Source organism: Leucopleurus acutus, assembly GCF_964270905.1.
Source record: "Leucopleurus acutus genome assembly, chromosome: 2".
Taxonomy (NCBI): domain Eukaryota; kingdom Metazoa; phylum Chordata; class Mammalia; order Artiodactyla; family Delphinidae; genus Leucopleurus; species Leucopleurus acutus.
Window position 1 is genome coordinate 187,968,636 of NC_139143.1, and position 19,228 is coordinate 187,987,863.

Genomic DNA, 19,228 nt, shown 5'->3' on the forward strand with positions numbered 1-19,228 from the left:
GCTGTGATGAGCCTGCTGCCCGAGGACACAGTGCACGGGCAGAGCAGCTCTTACACCTGCTGTATCTCTGGGATGCTCCTGTCCCAAGGGGGGCCACTACCTGGGCTGATGTGGCATCTGAGAGCTGGGGGCGTTCATACACAGTGAGGAGCCTCTTCGCCACGGCCGAGGCAGGAGGACACGTAAAGGAGCACAGTGGGCCGTGAGTTGTGATGGCCACAGAGTAATAACCAATAACATAACAATAAACTATTGATTACTTACTACGGGCCAAAGACTCTACCAAGAAGCAAGTACTATTACCACCCCCACTTGATAGGTTAGCAAACTGAGACGGGGGGGGAAATCACAGCAGAGGCAGTACGGACACCCAGGGGTGCCCCCTGACACATGCCCTCCCCCCTGGGCCTCAGTGTCCCCTTCCCCAGCGCCCGGGGGAGACTGGGAAGCCGACACGGGCTCTCAGAAATGCTGCGCTTCTCAGGGAACCCCGTTAACCCTGTCCCAACTCGGGCATCGTCCTGGGAGCCCCTGCCAGCACCTGGGGCTGGAACGTGCACGGGTTTAGCCAGCATTCCCGCTCTGCCCATGTCAGAAGACCTTCTGCGTGGTTTGCATCGCTGCCTTGAGGTACCCCATGAGCTTCAGGGTCTCTCAGGAGCACCCTTCCCTTGGTGTCTTGGGCAGCAGCCCCTGCGCTAATGTCTAGGGAAGGTGGCAGTGGAGCCACGGGAGCCGTGGGCAGCCACCTCCCAGGGGAGAAAGTGCTGATCGGGGCCCCCATATGCTGCTCTCCAAACACCTGGCAGGCGCACTGGGAGGGGTCAGGGATCGTGTCCTATTGGGCAGCAGGAGGTTAGGGAACACTTGGGCCACTCTGTCCCCTTCCTACGCCATTCTACTTCGGAGGAAAAGCAAAGGTTCCTTCCTTAAGCACCTGGGCCACCGTGGCAAGACCTGGGTCGTCCTGCGGTCCTGCTTTGGAGCAATGATTCTCAACGTCAGATCTCAGCCCCACCGGGAGTGAGACAGACTGTGGGGTGGGGGGATGTCTTTGATTTTGTGGAGGCTGGATACACCACCAAAATCTCACAGATGACTCTTTGGAAGCTGCACCCTCCCTCTCAATGTGATGGGAATTTGTTTTTGCTTTGTTTTGTGAAACAAATCCAAAGCAATGGATACAGATGGTCTATAGTGGTGATTTCCAAAATTTTTTCCAGCAGCCCTAGGATGCTTTTTCCAAAAAAAAGACAAAGCAAAACATAGGTGGAATCTTAAGACATCGGCCAGGTGACAGCGGTGACAGCAAACATTGCTCTGGCAGGGTTGGGAGGGCCACCTGGCCTCCCAGGAGAGCCCTGATTTGAAAGCGATTTGCTCCTGTGAGGACTGAGAACACCAGAGAGAGCCGGGGGTATTGCGGGCACCATGGGGACAGAGGGAGGGGACAGCTGCATGGTCCAGAGCTTCGAGGGAAGGGCAGCCACACGCAAACGAGCATCCCTTGCTGGGTGCTGGCGGTGGGCAGGTGAGGCTGGTGCGGGAGGCTACGGCAGTGACAGCTTACCTCCGGGTAAGACCACTCTGGGGAGTAGTCGGTCACCATGAACACCCGTCCGCTCTGCTGCAGCATCCCCAGGGTGCCCGGGGCCGAGGCGGCCGAGACTACCTCGGCAACGTGCATGTAGGCCATGGTGCTGGCCCCGCCCTCGGCGCTGCTCAGCTGCAGGCTGCCCTGCTGGGGGCTGCAGCAGGGGAGGCACATCTCTGCCTGGGTGAAGGGGGCACGGGCCCCGTCCTCTGACTGCGAGAGCGCCGCGCCATCCCCCGACACCAGCTGGTGCCCGTAGATGGCGCTGCCGCCCCCCTCCACGGAGATGAAGTCGTTGATCAGGTCGGAGAACTGGTTGCCGAAGGAGATGTCGAAGTGGTCCAGGCTGAGCTCCATGTTGGAGGCGTTGCCCAGGCCGGGCTGGGCCACGGGGTAGAGTCCCTGCACCACGTTGCCCGGGAGGAGGGGGACGCCGCCGGCGCTGCGGATCACCCCGGTGGGCTCGGGTTGCAGGTAGTGCTCGGAGCTACAGGCCTGCAGCTCCCCGGACTTGATCAGGCCCTCGCCCCCTTCGGCCACCTGCGAGGTCTCCATGGTGACCTCCCCTTCCGCCGCCATGGCCTGGAAATTGGCCTGAAACTGCATGAGGTGGAGGGAAGACGTGGACTCAATCCGTGTCTCCACGTGGCCGCTGCAGGAGCTGGTCTGTGACGACGCCTCCGTCTTCACCGTGGGCATCACAAAGGTGCCCCCAGAGTCACCCAGGCTGCTGTGGGCGTTCTGCTCAATGGGGAGGGGCTTGCTGGCGTCCTGCAGGAAGAAGCTCGGGGAAGGGGTCTGGTGGACGTGGGGGCCCGTCTGGCTGAAGCTGGACGTGTAGTCCTTGTTGGAGTCTATTGCACTGAAGTCCATCTGCTCCAGGGTGGTGCTGGGGCTCAGGCCGCCGCCCGACGGCAGGAGGCTGGAGCCGGCGCTCAGGGTGAGGGAGCTGGAAGCCGCGGCCGCCGCGGAGGAGGAGTAGGCCTCCTTGGCCATCTGCTGCTCGAAGGAAGTGTCCTCGGTCTTAATCTCCTTGGTCAGGACGGTGGTGAAGCCGAACCCCCTCTCCACTGGTGGCGAGTGCCGGACGTCGGCGCTGACCATCTCGGCTTTCAGGCCTCCGCCCCCGTACGTCTGGCCTTGCTTTGGGTTATTGAGGAAACAGTCGGGGTCAAAGTTCATGGTGGTTTCTGGAATCTTCCGGCCCCCGTCGAGGGTGGTGGAGAGGACGAGCTCTTCGGACACGTTGGTGGGCAGCATGGACAGGCTCTCCGAGCTGCCCGTGGTAGGGAAGGCGAACTTGTGGCCGTCGGAACTCACGGCCAGGACGAGGCCCTGAGAGGCGTCGGGCGACAGGAGGTGTTGGTTGGGGCCTGCGGTGGGGGACATGGTGTACACGGCCTCGTTGGTGACCTCGGACATGAACACCGTGGCGCTCTGGGACAAGCTCCCCATCACGGAGGCCACCGCCATGCTGGACACGCCCGTGACCACGGGGCTGTCCGCCATGTCCGGGTCGCTGTTGAGCCCGCTGCTGATGGAAACGGGGGAGCTCTGGGTGGTGTCGGGGACCTCCACCTGGTTGGTGGAGGAGACCTCTGTGCTGTTCTGGTGCAGCAGTACCGGCTTGGCCACCTTGCCGTTCCTCTTCTCGCGGCTCAAGCCCTTGCCGTGGCTGTGCTCGTGCTTGCCCTCGGATACGTCGTTGTGCTGCACCTCCGCGTGGCCCCCGTAACCCCCCGTCCGCGGCTCCACCTTCGGCGAGATGATGCGGTGTTTGGCACTGTTACACTTGTGGTGCACGCTGCTGCCCGCTCCTGCGGAGATCAGAAGCGCAACACGCGCGCACGCACACGCACACACGTGCACACACACACACACACACACACACACACGCAGAGCGTCAGAGCTAGGACTGCAGTGGGCCCCGTCCCTGAGCGCTGGGGTCTGGCGGAGCCCAGCCTGGGAGTCCAGGCTGGCCCTGGCCCCTCGGGGCTGCCGTGGGGCGGACACTCAGGGACTCAGGCCATCTTACCCCACCCCGGGTTCTCAGGTGCCCTGTGTAACCACCGTCTGGACTGGGGGGCTTTGTCCCCGATGCTCCTTTCAAATAGTAATTGAAGAGCCCCAGCGCATAGGAGGCGGGGAAGGAGAGGCTGGGGAGAATGCCGTCCTCCAGGAAAATCCTTCCCACCTTCCGAGGCGTACTCACTCACTGGAATGGCTCAGTCTGGGATGGTGGCCGGGGCCTTCTCCCCTCCCCTGAAACTTTTCATGCCTGTTCAGGCCACAGTGTCCCAGGAAGCCCCTCTGGGACTGAAAGCCGGTGGTTGATGGTAGGGGGCTGGGGGTGCGGTGGGTAGAGAGCAATGTACTCTCCCTGGACTAGCTCTTAGGCCCCAGGACCAAAGAGGGTTCTAGACTTTATCCCAGAGGCAGAAAGGTATTTGGGGCCACCCCCCACCCCCACTCCATTTAGCTAGCCCGGGCCTATCCTTGGCTCCTTGTGGGATGAAATCCTTCTGAAGACCTGAGTGAGGACCCAGCCCTAAACCCCAGTTCAGTGGCAGAGAAGAAAGAACCTCAGGCTCTGAGCATTTCTGAGCAACTTGCACTCGGGGCTCTGCCCCCAGGCCTCCACTCCTGTGTGATTGTCATTCCATCTGATAAGGGTGACTCTGCTTTTGATAAAAGGGTGAATTCTCCCCTGATCCAGTTACAGACTCACCAAGATCCCTAAGTATGTGAAGACTTCGCGGAGAAGTGACGTGACCCTCTAATGGCAATAGCTAATTAAGGCCGCTAGGGAGTGAAGGACCACATTTCCAAGAGCAAATACCATCATCGGAAACAGACACATCAGGACAGAGGATGTGCGCCGCTTTACATTCTTGGAGGAGACAGAGGCGGAAGCAGGAGGTTTAGCTTGAGTGGTCGCACTGACTCAGGGCTGATCTCCCAGAAAAGCCTGTGTCGGCCTGGGGACCCGGGCTCCTGCTGCTGCTGCCCGAGATCCCAGGGCCCGGAGGGCACCTGCCACGGGTGGATGTGGACAGAGACCCAAACCTGTGCACTCCTGACTCTGCTGCCCACGTTCCTAGAGGGCGCACCTCTCCGGAAACTGCTCTCTCCTGCCCAAAGTGGGCTGCCCGCCAGCCGCGCCAGCCCCGCCGGGCAGGACGAGGGAGAGTTGCCCTGGGTGCTGTGCTGTGGCCTGGCTCCTGGCTGACCCCTCTCCCCTTGTGGTCATCACACCCGCTGCCTGGCAGCGCCCCCTCTGCCCACGTGCCCGCTGGGGGCGACCCCGCTCACCCAGGCTGCCAGTGCAGAGGCAGTTGTGGGTCCGCGGCTGTGGCTTGGTCTGGTGGCTGTCAAGGATCTGCTGTACCAGCTGCTCCACCGAGAAGCCCGAGCTGCTGTTCCCGTTGCTGCAGGTCCACTTGATGCCGTGGACTGTGGGGAGAGAGGCGGGGCGGTCAGAGGCCACGGCTGCGGGGGGAATCCTGCGAGGGCCGGGACCTGGGCCCGCCCTGAGCATGGCCCCCTCTCTGCTGGGACGCTGGCTCCAGGCACCATGAAGGGATGGCCGTAAGAAGTGGCAGAGAGAGGAGGGTAGAGAAGGGAGGGCCAGACTGCCCCACCAGACCCCGCCCCCCGGGACCTCTGTGCGCCCCCTCTGCCTCCCGTCCTCCTTTCCTGTGGCGCATGAGGGGGGGCAGTAGACGGCCCAGGGAGTTGCTTTTTTTCCCACAAATACCAAGTACATCGGGTGGCTCTTCCAGGGGTCCTGGAGTGGAGGGGACAGAGAGCGAGGATGGGGAAGGAGAGGTGCCGGAGGCTGAGGGACCTCCCCAGACCGCAGGTCGTGGAGATGTGGAGACGTGGTGGAGGCTGGGGAGAATGGCTCCCATCCCGGCGGGTGGCGAAGGGGGAGCGCTTCAGACTCCTGCTCTCATCAGACTTCCCGGCCTCGAGGGATGGCAGATTGGGCACAGCGGGTGACCCCCAATGGCCCGCCACCCGGACGGCCGCCCTGGGGTTCTGGCTCCACCCTCCTCAACCCTGGAGCCCTGCTGTCCCTGGTGTCGGAGTGGGGGACCCAGCATGACTGAGGGTGGATGGGGCTGGAAGTCTAAGATAACCGACTTGCCTGCCTGGGTGTGTGGACTGACTGAGTTTCATGCCCGCTGTATTCTCTCAGCTGGAGCAGACCTGGCTGAGAGGTGGGGGGCTGAGCCTGGGGGGCCTCTCTGGTGGCTCTGGGGGGCCGGGTCCAGAGGCAGTGAATCCACAGCCCTGGGGCTGGAGCTGGTGCCTGGGGCTTCAGGAGTGACCCAGGTCCCTATGAAGGGGGTGGACGGTGGGAGCTGGTGTTCTGAGAGGGGGAGCAGGGCATCAGGGCACAGGGTCAGGTTAGAGAGAGGCCAGGGGCTTTGCCAGCGCAAGAACAATTTGCTTTCTCCTGATCTCACGTGGACTCCATGGGAAGAACTGTCACAGCTCGCAGAGCCTGCCTTTGCTCTCTGAGGGGCACAAGGAGACACACAGGGAGAGTCTACGCAGCGGGTAGGAGCTGGGTTGGACTCAGATGCGGATTGGAGTCCAGGTTTTGTTCTGTACTTGCTGTGTGAATTTGGCCAAGTCACTAAACCTCTCTGAGCCTCAGTTTCCTCACCTGCAAAATGGGAATACAAGAGTATCCGCCTCACAGGGTGGCCCGGAGGAAACCCAGTCTCCTGCCTGGCACTCCGTGTGGACCCCGCCAAGAGTAGCTGTTGTCATAACCGTTAATGTTGATGATGGCAACGACGGCGACACACAGCACGCGATGCTGGCCTTGCCCTGGCAGCTTGGCCGATGCTTTGGGAACAGGCCTGGGGAAGGCAGCTGCTTGCTGTGACCTCCACAGGCGGCTCAGCCTCGGAACGCTGCAGGGAGAGCTCCACGGCGCCGTCCGTCTCATGCCTCAGCTCCTTGTGTGCTCCTGCGCTTTCATGTAGAACTTCAGTGGTTTTTCAAAGGAAACCCCGGTGTGAGGGTCGTGATCTGCTGGGAACCCCCTGAGGCTGCCGCTTCTCTTCTCCTCTCCATGCACCTGCCCAGGTGTTCGCCCAGGGTCCTCGCCTCCACTCCATTCTAATGAGGCTCTGGCCCCTCGGGAGGTCTTCCTGGCTCTGCCGCTCATTTCTTCAACAGCGCTGGGGCCCCAGCCCTGCTCCTGGAGAATTCTGGCAGGTCATTGAGAGGGGATGGTGGCTGAGTGGCTTCTGCCTCGAGCTAGCTCCGCTGCCTGGATTTGAAGTCGTGGGCGCCTGTTTGGAGCCCTGTGTGATGCGCATGCCCAGGGGTTGGGTGTTTGCAGCCCACCTTTCTGCAGGTGGGTGGCGCTGCCCCTTGGGATCCCTCGGGGAAATCTCCGGCAGCCCCAGGAAGCTTGCACTCCTGCTGGCTCAGGCAGCTGGAAGGGACAGCCCAAGCCAGGGATTTGCAAACCTCATCATAGCTGCGGAGCACTTTTCGCAAATAAACCTCTACCTGGAAATCCAATATGGAAAACAGATCACAGCAGAAGGGGCCTGGCCCAGGCAGGACTTAGGGGTCAGGGCGTGTCCTCATACCTGGGCCCCCCTTAGCTGAGGACCTTTTCCAGAATCCTCATTTTATAGATGAGAAAACAGAGGCTGAGGGTGGGGGCCAGAGGGCAGGACCCAAACCGCTGTACACAGATGTCCTGTCCCAGCCCAGGGGCTCCGGAGGGGCGCCCGACTTCTCTTGAAAGCTCTGCGCGAGTTCCTCGCACGCAGTCAGGATGGTACACACAGGGCTCTGTCTTAGGCCAAGTCTTTAGATTCTGCAAGTGTGAGACCAGAAGCACCTCCAGAGTCATCACGGGCGCTTCTACATGTGCAGGACTTGGAGCAGGGCTCCTTGCAAAGCCAGACCAGGTGTCCTCAGGGAACCCTCTCCCGGCCCACCCGAGTCTGAACTTGAATCTCTGAGACGTGAGCTAGGCTCAGGCAGCCCCACCTCTGGCTTCTGGCTGCAGGACCCCACCCCACCCAAAGGTCTGGGGTGCTGGCGTTGGGTGGGCTCGCTAAGCCCCGGACTGCCCGTCGCCTCTGCTGGAACGTTCTGGCATTTTGGACCAGGCCCCCCCAGTGCTGACAACTGCCGCTCAGACCAGCCTCCTCCAGCCCCCGTGCGGGCGCCGCTCCTGCGTTCTTCCTGCTTCTTGTTCGTCTCCTCATGTTGTGAAGGTTATAAAATGAAAACCCAGTGAAGGGTGACAGATTGCAAGCAGAGAATTTCTGGATACTTAATGCAAATTACCTACTGTCTTAGCGCATCCAATATGCAAATTGCCTCCCTCCCCCTCTGGTGGGGGAGGGGAGAGGAGCCCCCTCCTCGGAGGTGGTGAGCTGTTAGTACCGAATATCAAATACTATCAAGACGGCTTTTAACATGTCATGCTCCGCTTCCCGACACGTAATGAATCAATGGGAAAGGAGATTTCTATTGGGAAAAGCGTGCTTTATGGAAGGAAGGTTGATACACACGCACGCTGGCCCCCTCCCCCTCCACTGCCTCTCCTCCTTCGTAAAAGCAGCTAAAGGGAAACCCATTAAAGGTACAGCTGGTGAAAGGTAAGGTCATGAACTGGGGCGGAGGGCACAGAAAGAGAAAAGGGAATAGCCCCCCGCTCCCCCCGCCCAAATCACCTCTTTGTGGCTCTGGGCCACATCATCCCCTCTGCTCTCTGAGTCTCGGGGGAGGGCTCCTCATTCCCAGGCCACAGTCGGCCGCCTGGGGGTGGGAGTGGCCTGAGTGTCTCCTGCCGAATCCCTGGCCGGGGAGCCTCTAAGTCTCCCCATGCAGGAGGTCTGGACGGTGCTCCCGGGCTGCTCAGGTGATGGAGGGGGGCCTGTCTTGTGTGCCCAGGAAGGCCGGGGCAAGGAAGGTACCAGAGAGGGAGAAGGCGGGCGTGGGTGACTCCTCACAGGCCTGCACAGGACAGGAGTGGCCAGAGGAAAGTGGGGTGCTGCAGGGTACTTCTGCGGCTCCGCCCATAGTTCTGCTGCTGCCCAGGGACCCCGCACCTGGGCCCGACACTGGCTCTGCCAGGCGGAGTGCAGCAGGCCCCGTGGGAGGACTGGTCTGCAAGCTGACGGTGCTGACGTGGCCTGAGCACGACACTCACCCTGACGACCTCCCAGAGCTGGGCAGCTGGGCTAACACTAATCTGAATAATCAAAAGGAAATCAGTGACAACGGCATGGGGCCACGCTTTGGAGAGCATCTTCTGATGAGCAATTCACCCAAGAGGCAGCCAGCCACTGGGAAGAGTGTAACGGAGATCTGGAGGAAGGGGCTGGGGAAGGTATGGGGGTGAGTCCTCCACCCCCACCCCTGCCTGGGGCCAGCTGCTAGCTAAGGGCCACTTGGCTCAGGCCTGCTCCATCCCAGCCTTGTGGGGGGTTGTAGGTGGAGAGCTTTGGCCAGGTAGGCTTAACTAGACCCCAGGTTGAGCGGCCCTGTCACTCTGTTATGGACAGAATTGTGTACCCCCCCCAAATTCTTAGGTTGAAACCCTAACCTCCAATTTGAGTATATTTGGAGATAGGGCCTTTTGGAAGATAATTAAGGTTAAATGAGGTCCTAAGGGTGGGTCCTTATCCAACAGAACTGGTGTCCTTATAAGAAGAGGAAGAGACACCAGGGGCGAGCGCACAGAGGAAAGGTCATGTGAGGACACAGCGAGAAGGCAGCCGTCTGCAAGCCAAGGGGAGAGGCCTCAACAGAAACCACCCCTGCCCACACCTTGATCTTGAACTTCCAACCTCCAGAACTGTGAGAAGTAAATTCCTATGCCTTAAGCTGCCCAATCTGTGGTGTTCTGTTATGGGAGCCCCAGCTGACATCAGGGTTCAGGCCTGAGCCCTACATGCCTCTGGGAGAGACCCACCCTGCCCTTGTGCTGCACACGTTGGGTGTATATGTTTGAGGGGCACTGAGATCTTTCCAGAATGCCTCCTTCTGAAACCGAGCAGGACCCTGTGGGGCTCCTGGGCACAGAAACCTTTCTGTCCCCCATTTCTCGTTTGTAGGGAGCAGACTCCAGACTCCATGGCCTTCCCTGGGTTCCAAAGGGCAGATCTGAACAGTTGCTAAACAAGGGAGGAACAGCCAAGCAACCACCTGAGGCGAGATTAGAGGAACCAGAGAAGCTCATCAAGAGACCACCTGAGACCAGATTGGAGGGGCGCAGCCCCTGCACACACTCTAATCTTATCAGCAACCCCACGCTTGAACTATTGCTATAAAACTCCTCGTCACATCCTCCCGGGTTGGGACACGGAGTTTTTCAGAGCAGGAGCCCGCCGTGCCCCCCTCTGCCTGGCGAAGCAATAAAGCTGTTCTCTTCTGTTTCCGAGATTCGATTCGGCGCCGGTGCACAGAGGCTGAGCTTTGGCACCACTTTCGCTGCCCCTTTAAATCTTACCCTTCCATCCAGCGCATGCCAGCTCAAGCCTCACCTCCCCCTGGAGGCCCTCCCGGTTGCTCTAGCTCTCCTCCCCACTGGAGCCAGAGTCTGACTCATGGGGACAGGATGTTATCGAGGGGACCTTCTCTAGCCCCCATGCTTCGAACCATGCCTGGCACATAGCAGATGCTCAGCGAAGACTGGTGGAGTAAATAAACGAATGGGTGGTTTCTTAGTCACTCAACCCCTCTCCAGCGCTGCTCCCGTTTTGTTTCATCCATTCATTGATTCCCCCAATGAACTGTAAGCAGAGCTCACATCTCAATAATAATAACAAAAATAATATTTACTGAACCGACACTACCTGCTAGGCATTGTGCTACGTTCTTTACATGTTGACTCCATTATAAAAAGAAATAAATCACAATACTATCTACCCTTGACTGAGTACCTACTGTGGACAGGGCACTGGGCAGTGGTTCTCCAAGGGTGGTCCCAGCTGCCGTGAAATCACCTGGAAATATGTTAGAAATGCGCATTGCCAGGCCCCACCCAGCCCTGTGATGAATCAGGAACTCTGGGGAGGAGGCCCAGATCTGTGTCCTACCCTCCAGGGGAATCGACGCTGGCTCAAATTTGAGACCCATTGGTCTAGAGATTACATCTCTCATCTCTCAATGAGCCTTTGAGGCCGAATTATTGTCCCGTTTCATTAATGTGACAACCAAGACTCAGGAAAGTTGTGGAACCTGCCCAAGGTCACTCAGCAGATAAGTGGGGGTGGGGAGGGGTTGCCGTTTCCACTGAGCCAACTGCCTCGGATGGGTCTTCCCAGGCTGCATCCCTCCTGGACCAAGGAATGGCCGGACGGTCAATCGCGGGCCGGGGAGGGAGGGCTACTCCCATCAGAAGGCCGAGATTCTTTCTACTCACTTCACTTCCTAGAGAGAGGGATGCCGCGCTTTCCTGGGGGCTGGTGAGTGTGCAGGAAACCCAGACCCCCTGGGGCTAGGCCAGGTTCTGTCCCCCAGCCCGCCGCCCACCCAGCTGTCTCCTGCCCTGACTACGGAGAGTGCCGGCTGCCTCTGAAAGGCCAGGTGGGCAGCCAGGCCGGAATGTGCGGCCACCCAGACCAGAGCAGAGGAAGCTTGCCTTGGGCCTCCCGAGGGTAGGGCAGGAAGTGAGAGGCAGGGCCTGCTGTGCACCTGCTCTTGGAGGAGAAGACGCGAGAGAGGGAGGCCCGTGGGAGAACATCTCAGCATCTGAACCTGGGCCGCTGGGGTTCCCGGAGGGGTCCCCGGCCTCGTTCACTGAAGCCCACCGGGGGAAGTTATGGGAAATTTCTATGAAAGACAGGAAGCCCGAAGCAAGACTCTTCCCAGAGAACGTGGGGATCGTGGGAGCAGTGTTTGGCTTCTTGCCTGGATTTCTAGTCATTGGAGGTCGGATGGGGTGCGTAGGGGACACCGAGTCACAGACGGGGCTGGGATGTGTGTGGGGGGCCCAGAGGCGGTCTTCTTGGTTGTCCTCTGAAGCCTCAAATGCTTCCCGAGGTGGCTGCCCCAGGCAGTGGTAGAATTTTCCTGAAGGGCAGGGAGAACCTCTGAGCTCAGTGCCTGGCTAGCGGTACGGGAGGGAGGGGCTGAGATTCAAGAACATCCGGAGCCTGTCGGGGCGGGGGGTGGGGGGGACTTCCCTAGCCGTCCAGTGGTTAAGACTTTGCACTTCCACTGCAGGGGGCATGGGTTTGATCCCTGGTCGGGGAACTAAGATCCCGCATGCTGCGTGGCAAAATAAATAAGTAAATAAATAAATAAAATGTTAAAAAATGCAAAACAAAACAGAGCCTGTGGGAGACAGGCCAGCAGGACCACGCTGGCCAGGGGTCAGGGGCCCCAGTGGCCGCAGCTCTTTTCCACACATGCGTGTGATTTTGGGAAGATCTTTGATTCCTCCTGGCCTCCGTGTCCTCATCTGTAAAATGGGTGCCTCCCATGGGTTCACCTGATGACACATCTCTGTTCCCCAAGGGACTTCAAAGACACAAGTGGGTCCCACACCCCGGATTCCGATTCAGTGGCGTCCGCAGGAGATCTGAGTCAGGACAGGGTTGAGGGTCCCGAGGGAGCTGACCCTTTCTGCTCTGAAACGTCATGCCTGGAACCCTTTGGAAAGGAATTAGACGGTCAGAAAGGCCTGCTCTGGAAGGCCCCTCACGCTGAGGCAGCCCCAGGAGCTGGAGAGCAAACTGCCTGCCCTCCTATTCTCTGTGGGGCTGTAACTTCTGGAAGGATATAGGCACATCGGCTGGAGCTTGGGTCACCACAGTAACAGCACAGGTGGCCCCTGCCGGGATGGACATTTGGCTTTCTTTACACAGGAAGAGGTTTCTTGGTGCTGTGTCGAGCAGGTGACAAGTGGCATGTCAGTGACAAAGAAAATCCCCCCACCTCCCGACAGAGGCTTTTGGGGGGCCTTTCTCTTGGCCCCCAGCAGCCTGCACTCATCCCGTGCTCCCACCCGGGGACTCAACTCTCCGTAAAGACCTACACGGAGGTGACTGTTTAACTGCTGTCCGGACAGGTCCCCTTGGAGACGGAAACGGGCACTGTGATAATTTGTCTGGACAATGGTGTCACCTGGACGCTCCCAGGCAACCCGGTCCTGTGGTCACCCTACAGAGGAGCCACGTGAGAGAGGCGGGCAGGAGAGGGGCCACCAGACGCCTCTCCAGGAGTGAACGAGCCCGTTTGGATGTCCCCCAGTTGTTGACACTAGAAGGCTGTCTCCATGGCAACAAGGTCAATGGGAGATGGCAGCCGCGTTGGTTTAATTTTCACTGTATTCTTGTTGACAGGAGTAAAGGCCCGGCTTCTGATTTCTTGGTTCAACTGGATAAAATTTTCATTAGATTTAACTTCTCATATCCAGACACCCACATATGATTCAATTTCCCCGTCTCACCCTCAGCTCCTTCTCCTACTGGTCCTGAGGACATTTTCAGAAATCTCATTTCGAGGAGTGTGGAGGCTGAGCGGGGACAGGGTGGCGTGTGTGTGCGCGGGCACGCGGTGGCGTGTGTGCGTGTGTGCAGGCACGCGGTGTCATGTGTGTGCGCGGGCACGCGGTGGCGTGTGTGTGCGCGGGCACGCATGGGCTGTGTCCCAAATGGGCTTGTAATTCCTGGTTCTGAATGTCAGGGGACGTGGGGCATAAGACCCCCCTTTCCATCTTTTACCAGGAGGCATCGGCTTCGTTCCAACAGTGAACAAGCCCAGGGAAAGGCAGAGGGTCTGAGGACTTCTTCCAGGTGGGAGGGACCTCGGAGGGGAGGGGCGGGGAGAAGGGCTTCCCAACTGGGAGCTGATTTGGGCCGCTTAGGCCGCACCAGCAGGAAATTCAGGCCACGTGGGGATGGAGCTCCCCGTACCTCTGCACTTGACCTCACAGGCAATGTCCTAGAAGCTCAGTGGCATAAAAAGTGGCCTTGGCGGAGCGGTTCCGCACCGGCCCCGCTCACTGGGCCAAGGATGTGCATTGTGGAGCGATTTGAGTCTCGCAGAATCTCCTGATTTGCTGAGTGGCATTGTGACCGAGGCCGGGAATTCTTTGCTCTGTAGTGAGAGCTTGAGTGTGCCTGAAGTTCACTGACTGTCTAGCAATGTTGGATGGAAGCCCAATTTGGCAGTGGGCGGGGGGAGAAGAAGCTTTAGCCATTCTCCCACATCTGGGAACCACGTGGGCTCTGAATTCTCTTCTCTTTTAGGCTCGACTGCAGCCTCTTCTCCCAGGCTCTGCCCAGGGGCAGAGGTGGCAGGAGTGACCACCTGTCCGCCAGCCCTTCCGGGCCACTAGCAGCGGGGGCAGGGGACCAGGTTTTTGGGTTCCGAAGGGTCTCCATCTTGCTTTTGGGAGACCCTGGACTCAGATCCCTCCTCTGTGTGCCCAGAGGTGGCGCCCTAGAAAGGGGTAGCTGTCTCTCGCCTCCTACCAGAACCTTCAATTTTCAAAGAGAAGCTGAAAATCTGGAGATTAAAATGTTGGCAACAAATTCTAAGTTTAACAAAATCACCCCCCAGCATGAGCAGGGCTGTGTCAGCTCCGGGACGTGGTCAGGCACACCCTCCCCACCAGCACAGAGGGACCCCCATCAAAGCTCCCGGAATTAGTGGATGGCAGAGTCGGAGCAGGGGATTCTGTAACAGCAGGGAGTGCATGGCGCCCAAGTGGCCCTGAGGAGGCAAGTAGCCAGTGAGGGACAGGAAGTCAAAATAAGTATTTCTCTTTCAGTTCTCTGATGTGGGGGACAAACCAGCTAAATAAAATTTAGCCCAAGGGAGAAAGGCACATTTGCAAAACAAGCCTGGATCCTTCCAGCAGAGCAGGAGAAGGAAGTAATCCCTATTTAAAACCAGCCTATCCTACTAAGTGAAGTCAGCCAGACAGAGAAAGACAAATATGGTATGATATTGCATATATGTGGAATCTCAAAAAAAAAAAAAAGGGGGCTTCCCTGGTGGCACAGTGGTTAAGAATCAGCCTGCCAAAGCAGGGGACACAGGTTCAAAGCCTGGTCCAGGAAGATCTCACGTGCCATGGAACAACTAAGCCCACGCACCACAACTACTGAGCCCATGTGCCTAGAGCCTGTGCTCTGCACCAAGAGAAGCCACCACAATGAGACGCCAGCGAACCGCAACGAAGAGTAGCCTCCACTCACTGTGACTAAAAGGAAAGCCCCCATGCAGCAATGAAGAACCAATGCAGCCCAAAATAAATAAATTAAAAAAAAAAAGGAACAAATGAACTTATTTACAAAACAGAAAGAGACTCACAGACATAGAAAACAAACTCCTGGTTACCAAAAGGGAAAGTGGGGGGAGGGATAAATTAAGAGTTTGGGATTAACATATACACACGACTACCTATAAAATAGATAACCAACAAGGACCTACTGTATAGCACAGGGAACTATACTCAATATTTTGTAGTAACCTATAAGGGAAAAGAATCTGACAGAAAGAATATATATGTACACATTTGAATCACTGTGCTGTACACCTAAAACTAACACAACATTGTAAAGCAACTATACTTTAGTTAAAGAAAACAAATCAGCCTTGCCTCTTCCTGCCTCTGCACTGCCTGCTCTCCCCTGCGCCAGGCTGGTCGGTGCCCAGGAGGCGTCCGAGAGAGAGTGGGAGATGTAAGGAGACCCACCCTGCCTGCTCTTCATCCCTGCAGCTCCTAACCAAAGAGACAAGCAAGATGGACAGGGGAATCCTCCCCAGGCCCTTGTGTACTGAACCGTCTCCCTCCGTGACTCCAAATCCAGCTGACACAGGCAGAAGGCGGGGCAGAACCTCTGGGCCTCACAGGCTTCATCCACTGATTAACGCCTCTGCACTTAGGGAAAGAGCTGCGGTCCTGGGCCCTGGGCCCGCCACGGGGATGCAGATGTGCTTCCCTTTATGGGGCTCCAGGGTTTCTCATGACTTCAAGTCGGTAAGTGTCTGGCAAGACCCCATTATGTGATGACACTAACATCTAACTTTCAACCCAAGGAAACTTCTAGGGTTGGTACCATGTCTTAATCCAGAGTCTATGGAAAGACTTCACGGGGTCCTGAAACACCCAGAAGTGATACACCCTACTCTTTGCACAAGTTCAAGGTCAGCATTGCCTCCGGTGCCAGCCTCACTTCCACATGGATCTGAGAATCAGCTGATACTCAAAGAGGCCTGTGGCCCCAAAAAGGGGCCGACCCTGATCTCTGCAACAGGACTCCTTGGCTGGCTTCTCGCTGGAAACTGCATTAGGCTAGGATCTCTCAAAAAGCAGGAGAATCTTGCTTGTTAAAAAATTCAGATTCCTGGGACGTCCCTGGCAGCCTAGTGGTTAGGAGTCCACGCTTTCACTGCCCTGGCCCGGGTTCAGTCCCTGGTCAGGGAACTGAGATCCCGCAAGATTCATGGCCAAAAAAAAAAAAAAAAAAATTAGATTCCTAGGGCCCTGCCTTTTATCAACCTGCCCCGGAGGTTCTGATACGGGCCACTGCTGCCGGCACTGAGCCCATGTCTGTGCCCAGGCTCTGCGGGCCTTGAAGGACTGGCAGGGGGTGGTGGGTAGCGAGAGGTGAGGGAACCACAGCTGCTCTGGCTTCCCTGAGCCCCCGTGGTGGGAGGCCTGGAGGTGCACACTCTCCTCCCTGACTCCTGGTCTCTCACTCCTACCCTGAGTCTAACTCCAGAGATGGGAACACTGGAAAAGGCTGCTAATTGAATATTTCTGGCCAGAAAGAAACCTTCCAGCCCTGGGTGACAACAGCTTCCCCTTTCCCTGGACTGATCTACCCCCCCACCTTTCCCTCCCAACTCACGGTACCCCCGCGTGCAGCTCCATGGGGACAGCAGCTATGCGACTTGCTTTGCAAGTGCCCCTCCATCACCCAGACTGAGACTTGAAGTACGCGTTCCTGGTCACGGGCGAAGCTGCCAGCCCCTCCACCTGCAACCGGCCAGGCTATGCCTGATCAGGATAGACCGCATGGGAGAGGAGGCTCCCTAGGGCCCCCTTCTGTCTGTTCCAGCCCCCCCATCCCCCTCCCAGACCCAGAATCACAGAGCAGGTTCCCGGCACCAGGTCCACAGGCAGGGGTGAGTCGTGCCCCCTGCCTACCTGCTCCTATCCCAGCCTGGGGAGTGGGACGCCTCCGGAGAGGTCACGTCTCTGAGCCGCTCTGCTGCTGCAAGCCACCAGGTGGCGCTAGGCGACCAGGAACCGGTTTGGTGTGGGCCCCAGAAAGGAAAGCCTTTGTTGATCTTACTTCTTGATGTTCTATAATCACCAGGATGACAATCTAAGCAAAAAAGCAAAACAAATGAACACCGCCCCTCTTACGGGGTCTTTGGTCTTTGTCTGGAAAATGATGAGAAAACAACAGGCGCCTTGACATACAACCTGAGGCTTGGGTGTGGCAACAGTGAGGTCCGCCCCTAAAGGCAGAGGAAGGGCTGGGGGCTCTGGAGACGGAGGGACCTCACTGTTGGCTTAACCTGCGGGGTGAGTAGCTCCTGGAAGACGGCGCTGAGAACCAGTCTGTTCCTTCTGGTCTCCGCCGCAGCAGCCACGTCTCAGCAAGGGGGCTTCTGTCTCCAGCCACCCTGCCTTTGCCGTCCCGGCCTCACGGAGGCACAGAGGCTGTGCTCCTCCGGAGGGTGCACGGGGAGGGGCTGACACCCTGGCTTCTGGAACACCTACAGGCTGCAGGAGCCCAGGGACCAAGGTGACTGAGAGAACTGAGGATTTCGGGGAGCTAGGGGGGCACACTTGAACCCCACACTGAACATGGGCTCCACCACCATCAAAATGGGCCTCATCACCCTATACTTGGCCTGGTCTTTGCCCACCTACACTCAACATGGCCTCCCTCCCCACACTGAATATGGATGGTCTCCATCCCCACACTGAATATGGATGGCCTCCACCCTCACTACCAGCATGGCCTCCATCCCTCTCCACACTCAACATGGCCTCCATCCCCACACTGAATATGGATGGCCTCCACCCTCACTACCAACATGGCCTCCACCCCTCTCCACACACAACATGGCCTCCACTCTCACTACCAACATGGCCTCCACCCCTCTCCACACACAACATGGCCTCCACTCTCACTACCAACATGGCCTCCACCCCTCTCCACACTCAACATGGCCTCCATCCCTACTACCAACTTGGACTTTATCACTTCATTCTTGACATAACTTCCTGCCTCACACTCAACACGGCCTCCACTCCCGTGTACTCAACGTGACTTCCGCCTCCCCCCCACCCCCCCGCGTCAACATGACCTTTACCACCTGACACTCAACCTGGCCTCTACCCGCACCCTTAACACGGCTCCCATGACATCTACACTTCTCACTCCATGCGATTTCCATCACTTTGTACTCATGTGCCCTTTAAGCCTCAAACGTGAGGCTCACTGCAGTCACCTCAGCGCACACCTGTGTGCACCCCTGCCTGCTCCCTCCTTCTTGCTGCCCACCCAGCCTCCCTGCCTCCCGTCTGTCCCGCACGTTCCTCCAGGCCAGGGGGCCAGGGAGCCTCCCGACTGCTCCGAGCCTGGATCTCCTGGATGTCTGGGCACTTGAAGGCAGAGCCGTGTATTCTGCTCTCAGGCCGTCTGCTTCGGGCCCCTCAGCCGGTCCGGCCTCTTGGGTTTGTCTTCCTGAGGGCAGGGCCCGGGCTTTTCCCCACCCGGCAGCCTCTGCAGGGCTGGCACTGGGCTGAGCTCAGGGCAGAGGTTCTAGAAGCCTGTTCTGGCTTGGTGTTGGTGGCGCGGGAGTTCCCGAGGGGCCGTCCAGCTGGTCTTTGCCGGTGCCCCTCAGCACAGGGCTTAGCAGGGGCTGAGCCCTCAAACTCAGGAGAGAGGCCCGGCCTTCTGGCTCCGGCGCAGCCCCGACACCTACACACTTTGTGTCCACGATGCCGTCTGACAGCCACAGGGCCGCAGGGAAGGGCCCGTGGTCGTCCCGCCCTGAAGGACGATGCTGCTCAGAGGGCTGGGGTGACCGTGCTAGGCCGCTTGCTGGTCAGAGGAGGAGCTGGGACCCCCCCCGCTCCCATCCCCCCGCCCGCACTGCCACTTCACCCACTTTCAGGGGGAGGGTCAGGCACTTGTTGTGGCCCAGACAGTGCCGGTGTCCCCACCTGAGCCGGGGAGGGGACGGTGGTGGTGTGTTGAAGGGCTCTTGGAGAGAGCCTTGAGGCTGGAGGGGCTAGAAAACAGCCCTGGCCCTGCTGACTCACACGTGCGTCCCCGCGCATGTCCCTGTGGGTCGTGGGCCGTGTGTGCATGTGTGCACTGAGGGGTGCACGGACGTCGGCATGGGGGCTCCCCAGCCAGCTCTCCTGCTTTGCCCACCCAGTGCCACTGAGGCCCCGGGACCCCTGAGCAATGATAGAGGGGCTCCAGGAAGGCAGCGAGAGCAGAGCCAAGCCCAGAGGTAGCCGGTGGAGCCGCCAGTGGCCTCTGGGCCCAGGGAGGCCTGCAAGGAGGCCCAGGGCTTGCTGGGCAACGCAGGGCCACCTGGCCGGCTAGGGCGCTCCAAGCAGAGCCCTAGGGAGAGGGGGACAGCTGGGGAAGG

The 19,228-nt window shown here is 58.6% G+C and overlaps 1 protein-coding gene across 1 annotated transcript in view; it reads right to left on the bottom strand.

Annotated features, from left to right (window-relative positions):
- CAMTA1 (calmodulin binding transcription activator 1) overlaps positions 1 to 19,228 on the bottom strand; it is a gene marked incomplete at its 3' end in the record, with an annotated part of 887,568 nt that overhangs the window by 85,087 nt on the left and 783,253 nt on the right. Inside the window, 2 exon segments of the mRNA XM_082833351.1 lie at positions 1,571 to 3,411; positions 4,907 to 5,047. Of these exon segments, the coding sequence (XP_082689477.1) occupies positions 1,571 to 3,411; positions 4,907 to 5,047 (1,982 nt within the window).